Source organism: Quercus robur, chromosome 3 (assembly GCF_932294415.1).
Source record: "Quercus robur chromosome 3, dhQueRobu3.1, whole genome shotgun sequence".
Lineage (NCBI taxonomy): Eukaryota > Viridiplantae > Streptophyta > Magnoliopsida > Fagales > Fagaceae > Quercus > Quercus robur.
This window is the reverse complement of record NC_065536.1, coordinates 30753534-30765895: the sequence shown is the minus strand read 5'-3', so window position 1 is coordinate 30765895 and position 12362 is coordinate 30753534. Positions and strand designations below refer to the sequence as shown.

Here is a 12362-nt window from a genome sequence, read left to right as displayed (position 1 = left end):
TCAGGGTCCAATCTACGAAGTTCAAACGTTGAAACTGAGTCAGAATGTAACAGCTAAACTCCATAAATAAATTGTTCCTACTTTCACACGCTTTAAAAAGTACTTTCAGAATTGACCGGTTGGTCTCTATCAGATCTTGGCCTCACTAATAAATTATAATCGTTCATTTCCTTGACTCTCTTGCCATTCCTATTCTCTCTCAAATCAATTTCAAAAATCCAGTTCCAGTACAATTTCTCATTCACTTACCTTTGTTCTTTGTCTAATCTAATTGATTACCCCTCTTCCTTTCAGATCTACTCTACCATCTATATACCCAAATTATGACGGCTCTCATGACCAACATAGGAGCCTCATCTTTCAACAACCGATGCAGCTATGATGTGTTTCTGAGTTTCAGAGGTGAAGATACACGCATGAATTTCACTAGTAATTTGAATGGATTTTTGAATATGATGGGTATCAACACTTTCATAGATGATGACCTGCCGAGGGGAGAAGAAATTTCTGCCAAGCTTCTTGAAGCCATTGAATGTTCAAGAATTTCGATAATTATATTCTCTGAAAACTATGCATCTTCCGCCTGGTGTTTGAATGAACTTGTTAAGATTCTTGAGTGTAAGAAAAATGGTCAAATGGTACTTCCGGTTTTTTATATGGTAGATCCTTCAGAAGTGCGTAATCAAAAAGGGAAGTTTAGAGAAGCTTTAGAGATGCATGAAGAAAAATTCAAGAATAATATGGAAAAGGTGCAAAGATGGAGGGCAGCTTTAAGTGAAGCCGGTAGTTTATCGGGTTTGCCCTACAAGGATGAGTATGTATTTTTCTTGACTACTCTTTGACTTTTATGATTTTTAATTATTTGTTATCATCACTATATTATAGCATTAACAGTTATCTCTAATTCTCATCCAAAGAAAAAAAAAAAAAAACAGTTATCTCTAATTGTTCATTGATGTCTTTTTCTTGGGACCAAATTATGAAAGAATTCTATTTTTATTACATTCTACCACTAAGCTAGTTAAGCTACAAAGATCAACGACAGAAGCAAAAGAATATATGATCAAGACTCTTACCATATTGTTTAGAAAGTTTTCCGAAATTTGTCAAAGCGTCAAAAGTGGGATTCTGATAACTTGTTTCCTCAAATCTGTGAATTTCATGTCTTTTGCGTCGATTGACATGTGACAACTATAATATTGTGCATGTGACATGAACGATTTGATCAAGAATCATATATAAGTTGAATAAAATATTTTGATAATATTATTAAAATTGAATAATAAAATAGATAATAACATAAAAGAAAAATAAACTTCATTTAAGTTAAATGGCGAATGTACACAGGTAAGACCAAATTTTTATAAAACCAATAATTATCATAAATTATAAAACTATTTAAAGTAAATTCTACTCTTAAATTTCTTGAAATTTTTTATAATGGAGTTTTAATCACAATAGTATTTTAATTTTATAATATTTTGAAATAGAGTTGTTCTTTAAAAAACCTAGGTTAACAATTTTAATGAATTCATAGCGAGTCGCCATGGGTAAAATTATGTTATACAACTTCTAATGCACTAGTATCCAATGTGCCAAATGTCAAATATTTGGCATTTGGCACACCAAAAAAATCTCACATGAAATGGTCTATATGCCAAAATATTTGACATGGATAAATAATACAATCTCAAATTTGGAAGTGTATGGATAAGGATTGTAAAATTTTTATTGTTTTTTTAATTTCCTTTTCTCTCTCTTCTCTTGTCACTCAAATTTCTTCCTCTCTTCTTCTAAAAAAAAGATCTCTTCCTCTCTCATTCTCTCTCAACCTCTCCTCTTTTCTTCTCTCACTCTTGATGCTTCTCCTCTCTTCCTCTCAGCCTCACAACGCTGCCAATCTCCCACTTGCAATGGGTTTTTTTTTTTCATTGCTTTGATTTGATGGGTGGGTTCGGCAGTAGGTGGGTTCAAATGTTGATGTGTGGGTTCATATGGTGATGGCTGGTGGATCAGTGGTCGGTGGGTTAACGGTTAGGCTGTGGATGGGTTCAAATGGGCAGATTCAATGGTGGGTGGGTTAGCCTATGGGTTTTGATGGATGGGTTGATGGGGGTGGGTGGATTCGGCAATGGTAGTGGGTGGGTGGGACGCTACTGCTTGGGGGTGTTTTTGTTTTTTGTTTTTAATAAAAGATATGGAATTTTTTAACTTATTTTATTGGGTGATGTGTTAAAATAAGAGATCTAATGTATGAGATATTTTAAAGTGGTGTCTTAAAATAGATGAAGTAAATTTTAATGTGTGAAAATTTAAATTTTTTTTTAGAATATCTAATGTTGATGCTTTAAGCAACATATTGCAAAAATAATGTGTACGGCTCAAATTTTATTACTAGAACAAAATTTTATGGTCAGTTCTTTTTATTTTTTTATTTTTTTTTGAGATAATGGTAGGTTATTAAATTAATATAAAATACAAATTGAATTTTCTCTTAAAATTCTAGAAACTCTTAGTAGTAAAATTTTATTGGGTTGTCCTTTTTAATTTTTTTTGAAACATTGCCAATAGATTTTAGCTTAGAGAAACTATGGTAATTATTATAATGTACTTTTTTAAATAAATACTATAGAATTATAATGTACTTCAAGTGAGCCAAATGAAATAAGGGGAAAAATGAAAAAAAAAAAAAAAAATAGAAGGCATCCACTTGGTGCAACTACATAGTGTATGGTGCTATTTTTATTATAAAGTACTAATAGTATATTTAAAAATTGTATGTAAAAAAAAAATATATATATATATATATATTAATATCATTGAAACTATTGTAATAATTAGTGAGTCATTAATTAATATAAAATACATAATGAATTTTCTCTTAAAATTCTAGATACTCTTAGTAGTAAAATTTCGTTGGGTAATATTTAAAAAAAAAAAAAAATTGAATCATTGCCAATAGATTTTAGCTTAGATAAAATATGGTGATTATTATAATGTATGTTTTTTTTAAAGAAATAATATATAATTATAAAGTACAAATAGTATATTTAAAACTTTTATGTAAATAAAAGAAAATATTTATTAATTTCACTGAAACTACGGTAATAATTAGAAGCCGTTTGAATTTTTAATAGAGTTGCACCTAAAGTAAATTAACTAGGTTAATAATTAATGAACCATTAACTAGGTTAATAATTAATGAACCACATGTCAAAGACACATTTTATTTTATGACTTGTAATAATGACATCAACATTGAGCCACTTGGCGAAATTATGGTGTGTAATGCGTAAGTTTTTTTTTTTTTTTTTTTTTTTTTGATGAGGTGTAATGCGTAAGTTTTACTATATTAAATAAAAATTATGATGTATAATAAATATAATTAATATTAAATTTATTTTTAATTACCTAAAACTTTTGGTAATAGAATTCTAGTAGATACATAATTTAAAATTTCTTAAAACATGGGTAATATAGTTTTACTTAAAAATAAACTATCCTAATAATTAATAAGGCACTTGATATTTTGATAATGGAGTATAATTTAAAGTAAACTATCTTAATAATTCATAAGAATTTTAGCCCCTTGTCACAAAGAGAAGATAACAACTTGACACAACCACTAGTTGTAGGACCTAACTTTTAATATTGTATTGAATGGTATATGAGACCTAATATATATGATTTGATTTGATTTCGACAGTAGTTATACAAAATTAAAATTATTGCACATATTTTGTTGATAATAACTAGATGGTTGATTATTTTATAATTTAATAAATTTTATATATTGTACTGGATGTCTTAATAAATTTGCTATGGGTGTATACTGAAACAATTTAAAAAATTTATGCTTCTAATTAAAACTTCTTAAAATTGTCCCAAAAGTTATTCTGCAAATTTATTTTTTATGTATGTGTAGTCACTTCACACTTGCTGCAAAAAGAGTGTCGTCATATGGCTTTATCACAACTTGTAAGGCCTAGCTTCAATTACAGAGTATATAATATTTCCATTATATAGAAAAAACATAACATCTTGAATATATCCAAGATGTTTTTGAAGTGATCTTGTTAATAATTTATTTTTCTAACCTAATACATATTTTTAATGCTATTTTATTGGCAGTTGTGCTCAATTTGAATTTATCCAAGAAATTTATAAAGTGATCTCAAGTGCTAAATTAAGTTGCGCGAAATTATTTGTTGCAAAATATCCAGTTGGGATAGATAATCGTTTAAAGGACGTCATAAATCGGTGTTTAGATATTCATTCAAATAGTTGTTGCATCGTAGGGATCTATGGCCTTCCTGGAGTGGGTAAGACAACAATTGCAAAAGCTATTTTCAACACAATTCATTATAATTTTGATGGAAGCACCTTTCTAGAGAATGTTAGAGAACGGTCGAAGACAAATGATGGCATACTCCAACTACAAGAGAAACTTTGTTATGAAATCTCAGGGAATAGAAATTTGAAGGTGGGGATATCTAGAGGAATCAATGTGAGAATCAAAAGGCTTCATCGTAAGAAGATTCTTGTAGTTCTTGATGATGTGGAAAAATTGGATGAAATAGATAAATTGCTTGAAAATTATGATTGGTTTGCTTCTGGAAGTAGAATCGTTATAACAACAAGAGATAGACGCTTGCTAGATACTCTTCCAAAAGATTGGCATGTAACGTACTACAAGGTTGAGGAACTAAATGAACATGAAGCTCGTGAGCTTTTTGTTAAACATGCCTTTGGAAGAAATAATGCCAAGGAAGAATATTTTGAACTTGTTGACCAATTTATACATTATGCCAAAGGCCTTCCTTTAGCTCTAAAAATAATTGGTGCAAATTTGTATAAAAGAACTAAACGTGAATGGAAAAGTGCATTAGAGAAATATAAAATAATTCCTGAGGGAGCTATTCAAGAAATACTCAAAATAAGCTATGATGGATTGGACCAAGCTCAACGGGATATTTTTCTTGATATTGCATGTTTCCTTAAAGGATTCCACAAGAATCGTGTTGTAGATATACTAAGCAGCATCAATTTCTATGAACCAGATTATGATATTAAAAGACTAATTGAGAAGTGTCTCATAACTGTTACTGAAGATGGCGAATTATCGATGCATGACTTGATTCAACAAATGGGTTGGGAAATTGTTCGAGAAGAATCACCACAAGCGGTCAAGAAACGTAGCAGGTTATTGTGTTATGAGGATGCTTGTGAAGTATTAATTGAAAATACGGTATAAATTGTTTTGATTTACCTTTTCCTATTTTTTCACAAGTGGATTTAGTCTTTTTTTTTTTTTTCCTTTAATTTTTATGAAAATATAAGCTTATGAGTGTGGCTTTTGTTTAAAGTTTAACAATCTATTATATTTTCGGTGAATTATCTTGTATAATGTGATTTACTTAAAGTTTTGCTCAATTAGGGGTCAAATGAAATTCGAGGCATAACGGTGCATTTGCCTGAACCAAAAAACATGCGGTTGAATCTTGAAAAGATGAAGAATCTAAAATACTTAAAAGTTCGTAATGTAATTTGTGAAGACCTGGAATTTCTTCCTAATGGGTTAAGGTTACTTGATTGGAATAAATTTCCTTTATCTTCCTTGCCATCCACCTTTGAACCTAGAAACCTCGTTGAACTCAACATGCCATGGAGTCACATTGAATTGGATGAGCATTTTGAGGTATGATCATTCGAGTTTATAAATTCTTATTAGGCTTTTGTTAATGAATGCTCCTAGAAAACAAGTTAAGTTACAATTTTTTGTTGTTGCTAAAACCAAACCAAATGTCTATTACTACATTAAATAATATTTTTTTACATTTTTTCAATAAATAAAATAAATTGTGCACAAATATTAAAAAATGTACACATAATCATAATGAATTGATAGATAATAAATCAATGAACTATCTATTGACATTTTTTTTTAAATTTTAAAAAAGAATAGTGCTATGAATGTTACAAGTTTTACTAAATTGAGCATACAACATGATGTGTCATCAATTGTAAAGAAACAATTCAAATATGCATCCACCAATCGCATTTATTGTTATATAAGTTTGTAAATCTTATATATTAAAACTTATTGTATCTTTAATAATTTTCTTTTGAAAAAATGTTTAATATAATTCAAAATTAAACATTTATTATTTCTTAATTTATGCTCTTAGCCTTATCATTTTAAAGTTTTTTTTTTTACTAATAAATTTTTTTTTTTAAGTCCCTTCTTCTACAGAGGTGTCGGTTCGAAAAATTGAAATATATGGATTTCAGTTTTTGTAAAAATATTACAAAAATACCTGACTTATCGGTGATTGCCCCAAACATAAAGGAGATGGATTTTAATAAATGCATAAATTTAGTTGAGGTACATCAGTCCATTGGACTTCTTGAAAAGCTTGAAGCGTGGTGTCTCAACCAATGCCAAAATCTTAAAATTTTACCAAGAAACCTCCAGTTAAAATCTCTTGAATGTTGTTCGCATCTCTAATTTACAAAATCTTAGGCGGCTCTGGATATCTGATTGTGAAAATTTACCAAGAGCTATGTATACTCCGGTTTGCTTCCCCAAATTAAAATCTTTATTTATCATTTCCAGCAACATCACTACTCTCCCTGAAATTGCTAACATATTTCCGAAATTAAAGCATCTTGTTATTCACTGTTGTTGTAACTTACGAGAAATTCCAAGACTTCCACCATGTATACAACTTGTACAAACAGAAGGGTGCAGTTCGTTGAATTCACAATCAAGAAGAAGATTATTGAATCAGGTCTCTCTTAAACAGTTTCTGTTAACTTTTCCAAGTATAATATATTATATTATTCAATTTTTTGCTAAATTGAATTTTCTTGATTTTGTTAATTGCAAGCAGTTTGGAAAAATTATAGGTCTTCCACAAAGTTTAGTATGTGCAAGGAGGATACATCATCAGCATTTTGTATCTGAAGCTAACTTTGAATCAGAATCAGAATTTGATTTTGATGAAGCTGCATCTGAAACGGGCTCTTTATCTGGAACGGATTCTAATCATGAAACGGACAACAAATCTGTATCGGAATTTGAACTCGATGAAGCTATATCTGAAACGGACTCCACATCTGAACTTGATGATGAAGATGATAGAGATACATATAACCTTACACTTCCAGGAACTAAGATTCCAACGTGGTTTAACCACCAAAGTGTTGGAAGTTCCGTATCATTCAGGATCGGTCGGAAACTTCCATCAGTTGCTTTATGTGTTGCTTTCAATGTGGAACGGAAGGATATTCTGTCAGATCCATTGGAATCGTTTGATTGTTCTGCCTATCTTTCATTCTATGGTTTTGAAGAATTGCTTGAGTCTCACAAAATTTTTATGGATTCATCATTATCTTTTATGTGGTTTTGCTTTATCAGAGCAAGAGTATTGAAAAGAATAAATTTAGATGAATGTAATGATGTTAAGCTTCGATGTGAATTTTCAGATTGTAATCCTAAATTAGCAAAAGTTTCCATAGAAAGCTGCGGGGTGCATGTAGCATGCATATGTCCTCCCCTTCAGATTTCTGATGTAGATGAAAGATTGAGAATGTTTTGAAGCAGAGTTGAGGTCCTGCTCCACCCCCTCAAGCAAATGCGCATCAAATTCTCAAAAAACCAAGATGCCCATTGCCCTCTCTGTGAGATAGCAGAAGATTCCCTATTACATCTATTTCAAACCTGTCCCCTACGCCAAAGGAGTATGGTATTGTGGTGGTTTTCGAGTCGAAATGATCCAAGCTCACTCTGTTATGGAATTTGTTGAACGTATAATTGACCCCCCAAGTGAGTTACTTGTTGAAAGAATTCCCAAAGATAACTTCACACTGTATGCAGTAGTGGCAATGAAAATACTTTGGGTGGCACGAGAGGAAGCTTTGTTTTCAAACACTAAAGCCAGCATAAATCAGTTAGCCTGTCATCTAAACAAACAGTATGACTTTTACTTGAGATCACTTGGGATTCCAGGGGTAACTGAAGAGCAAACCAGGGGAAGTATTTGGATGAGTCCACTTCAGCAATGGGTAGCAACAGTTTTGACTATGTGGCAAGATGTTGTGCAATAATGTAGGCATAGCCTTGCAAAATGGGCCAAGATGAAACAAGAAGGGATACTGTCCCCTTGTAAATGAGATGCTGACTTCAATCCATGTCTGCTATGCTATGGAAGATTCTTGATTCAACTACTAAGAAACTTGCCAAGGTACTATTATTACATTTAAGATCCTTCTCCTCTAAATTAAGTGGTTCATTTATATGATTGGGCACAAATCCAATTTGAAAGGACATTAATGTAAAGAAAATTGGAATGAATGAATGAAATTTTGTCATTTTAGATTAGTGGATTTTGTTTTGTTGTACATTCATTTTTTAATTGGTTGAGTGTTATACCTTTATGAGGTAGTGAAGCCAAATGTTATGGGATTTGAAACTCCTTTACTGAACTCCTTCAGTTAAAATTGTTCCTTATAGTTGTGTTGTGCCATTGGTTTTATTTTGACTTATATATTCCTATTACTGTGCTTTGAATAGTCTGAAATTTGGGGAAAGCTAACACTTGGTTAAATAGGAGTGGAATATCAAGGTGAGAGTAGGTGTAATACATCCATTGAAGCTGTATGAATGGAAGAAGAAAAACTTGGAGATATTTGGCTTATAATTGAATTGTGAAGAATGACCTTTAGTTGTTTCCATAATTTGCCCAATATGCATTTGTGGTGCAATTTATTTAGTCTGGCTTTGTGACTTTGTAGGATAATGAATGATAAAAAATAAAAATAAAGATCTTGATTTTGGGTGCTTAATATTCTATAATCATTAATCCTTATAATAATTTTGTAATTTTATTTGTGAGCAGTGCCATGCGTAGATGGGCTTGAACCTCTATATACGATAAGCAACTTAGACAAGATGAGTAGTATGACTTATTTTGCAATTGATTCTGTAATTTATATTTTCTCTATTGTGATGATCTTTGATGTCATTGCTATACACATGTAATAGTGTCTAAGTTATTCATCATATGGGTAAATTTTAGGATTCCCTTATAGTATATACTTGTAATTTAATGCAATCCATTGTTTTTTTTTATGCTTTACAAGGCCTTCGGTCTTTTTTTTTTTTTTTTTTTTTGGTTATGAGAAAGGGTAGATTGGCCTCTTTTTTTTTTTTTTTTTTTTCTTTCAATACTGATTGGTTGCATTGAATACCTTTTGCAGATTCTCCTTATGATTCTGTTCAATTTATAGAATGGTCTCCTAGTTATTGCCTTCCTGCCTTTACTAAAAGCTAATCTTCTTGATATGATTACTATTTGGACTCAGCCTTTTCAAGTAAGTAAGATTGGTAGGTTCTTTTCTCCAAATACTTAAGTAGATGCCTTTTCTACTGACAAGTAATTAACATGGCTTAGCTAAATATATTTACATTGTCCAATTGCTTGACTTCATCTTGTTTAACCTCTTTTCCCTACTTATGTGTGTTTTGTATGCTTTTTGTATATATGTTGTTACAAATGCTCATCTAGTTTATGGCCTATTCATTCAGAGGCCAGCTAATCTGGTATGTCATGTTAGCTGCTGGCAGCTTGAGCATGGAAACAGGATATTGTAGTTGTTACAATGTGGCTATCAGGGGTGTCTCTGGTATGCAGGCAATTGATGTCATCTACTTATCTGATAAATAATTTTTGTATTTAGTTGTGTACATTATGATGTACCTGGGTGCTAGAATTTTAATGTTTTAGCTGTCATTATAAAGGCCCTTCAGCTTCTTAACATATGGATAGAAATAGGGTCCAGCAAATTTAATACCTGTCATATAAAGTTGAGATTTCTTAATTATGTTTGAATAAATGTATTAGCAACTTATAAAGAGTTATAAATTTATCTAAGAAAATATTTTTAGGCAATGACATGAACATTGAGTATCAACACGGACGTAATGTCTAACAAGGCAATTTTGAAAAATTAACAAGGCAATCTTGTAGATGTTTAACAGTGTAAACAAGCAAAATGCTAGTGATATAAGCCTATTCATATCTGTCCTAAAATATTACATTCATAACATGGGAAGTCTATGGTGTTAAAAATAAAGAGGCAAATTTATTTGTAATAATAGCTGCAAACCAAGGGAAAACATGGAAAAGCACACAGCAGTTGATATTCAAAATTGCAGTTCCTTTTTCAAGTTAATAGTAAAGTCTTTGGATATGAAGACCATTTTGCTCCTTTATAAATCCTTTTTTTAGCATATTATTGCCTCTCCAAAATTATTTATTTTCAAGAGCTTTCATCTAGTTCTTCATGACTCATTAGACTTCAATAAAATAAAACAAAGTCTGAATGCATTTCAGTAGATTTCTTCAGCCTCTTTTCCTAATTCGTTGTGTGAAGTCATATTCATGTGATAAATAATTACTTTATTGATTGTTCATTTTGTACAATTTGAATTTTTTTGCATCTTAGAGTTCCCTTATTATTATTTTTGCAATATCTCAAATGCTGGTTCTGGTGTGTTCTAAATTTTCCTTTATCATGTGATTCTCTTATTTTTTAAGCATTTTTGAAACTGTTTTATGACAAATCTGATTTAGACCCCTATGTTGTTGATGTTGTAGTATTGTTTCTCCAAAATCTGATTTAGGAGGTCTAGGCCTATGCTTATGGCCTAAGTGGAATCTCCATTGGTAGGAGCTTCAAAATTAGAATCTTCTAGTGTTGAGGTATCCCCACTTACTACGTCAAACATAATTTAAGATAGTATTATTACATTTAAGGTCCTTTTGCTCTAAATTAATTGGTTCATTCATATGATTAGGAACAAACCCAATTTGAAAAGGCATTAATTTAAAGAAAATCGGAATGAATGAATAAAAATTTTCATTTTAGATTAATCTATATATTCTAGATATATAATATTATTATTATTATTATTATTATTATAAAACCGAAGCCTCTGCTGGTACCACAATTTTCCACATCAGCACAGTACAATATTTAAAAAATTAAAAATTAAATTAAAAACACTATTTTCAAAACCTAATACTTATCTCTCTCTTCATGCTGCCCCTTGTTCATTTCTCTTCGGCTTAAACGCAGATCTCTTCCTTTTTTTTTTTTTTGAAACCTAATACTTATCTCTCTCTTCATGTTGCCCCTCATTCGTTTCTCTTTGGCTTAAACGCAGAGCATCCCTCTCAAGTCTTGAACTCTAAAGCTTGGTACGTTTTTGTGATCCTATTTGGTTTTGGAGAACATGTTGATTTCATATGATTTTGTTTGTCTCTTTTCATATTCAAGTCAAGCTATTTTATAGATTACGAAAATTACAAAAAAGATTGCTTACAGTTTTGGGTCTTACGGAATTACTAATTTTCTGCTCCAATTTTGTTTTAGGCCCTTTTGTTTTGTTATGGTTTTGTAGCAATTTAATTTTTATTTTTTGTTTGCTTTGTAATGAATATGTGTTGTTCATTTTGTTATGCATGTTTAATTTTTGGTTTTTTGGGTTCAATGTTATGGTTTTATGGTGAGATTTAAGTTTTGTTGTAATTGGTTTTGTTATGGTTTGATGTGTTGTTGAATCCATAAATCAGACTTTGGTTCTCTACCATTTGATTTGTTTTAATTTTTTGATATCTTAGGTTTTATTTTAAAGAAAAAACTTGGGTCTTCTTCGTTAAGAAAAGCACTTTGCGTTTGCGCAGACCAACAATCCCAAAGCAAAGCAAAGACTCAGAGACACAGTGAGAGAGAGAGAGAGAATCCAAAGCACTGTAAATAACCCAGAAAGCATCAATCAGCAAAAAAGTGGCAGATGATGCGGCGGTGGAGGTCTCTGTACCCGAATGCACCACCATTCCCTCCGGTGACGACTCGATTTGGGCTGACGTGTCGCCTCTTCCTGAATCCGCATGCTAAGGTTCTTTCCTTCTTGTCCTAACTCACTTTCTCTCTCTCGCTTTCCATCTCTGTTTGTTTCCTGAGAAAGTTGTGATTATATATGCTTTGTTATTTGTTATTTTTCTTTAAAAGAGTATGACTCAAGGGGATTATTCAGTTTGCATAATTAGAAAGATGAAGTTTTTGATTGGTTGCTGAGAAAATGGAGGATTAAGTGAGGGAATGATGAGGGAAATTGGAATTTATTTTTGGTTCAATTGGGAACTGATTGAATGAGCAAAGTTTGAGTTTTTGGTTTTGTTAGAAACTAAATGGTAAAAAATGTGTGGAAAGGTTATTAATTTGATGCTTCATTTGTTGCTGGAATTGTACTGGAAAATAAATAAATGTGAACAATATTAAGGCTTTTACTATTG

General features: G+C 31.1%; 1 protein-coding gene across 31 annotated transcripts in view; it reads left to right on the top strand.

Annotated features, from left to right (window-relative positions):
* Window positions 1-12362, top strand: part of LOC126717760 (TMV resistance protein N-like) — a 48801-nt gene that overhangs the window by 297 nt on the left and 36142 nt on the right. For 12 of the 31 annotated variants that reach the window (XM_050419621.1, XM_050419614.1, XM_050419629.1 and 9 more), the window contains exons 1-9: window positions 33-814; window positions 4132-5248; window positions 5438-5698; window positions 6254-6791; window positions 6894-8246; window positions 9262-9375; window positions 10662-10766; window positions 11231-11264; window positions 11688-11965. In XM_050419621.1, the coding sequence (XP_050275578.1) occupies window positions 324-814; window positions 4132-5248; window positions 5438-5698; window positions 6254-6508 (2124 nt within the window). In that variant the 5' untranslated portion in view covers window positions 33-323 and the 3' untranslated portion in view covers window positions 6509-6791; window positions 6894-8246; window positions 9262-9375; ... (1 more) ...; window positions 11231-11264; window positions 11688-11965. Of the gene's footprint in view, window positions 1-32; window positions 815-4131; window positions 5249-5437; window positions 5699-6253; window positions 6792-6893; window positions 8247-9261; window positions 9389-9589; window positions 9688-10661; window positions 10767-11230; window positions 11265-11687; window positions 11966-12362 lie in introns of those variants that run through there. The other 19 variants (XM_050419616.1, XM_050419628.1, XM_050419622.1 and 16 more) reach the window with 19 other exon arrangements.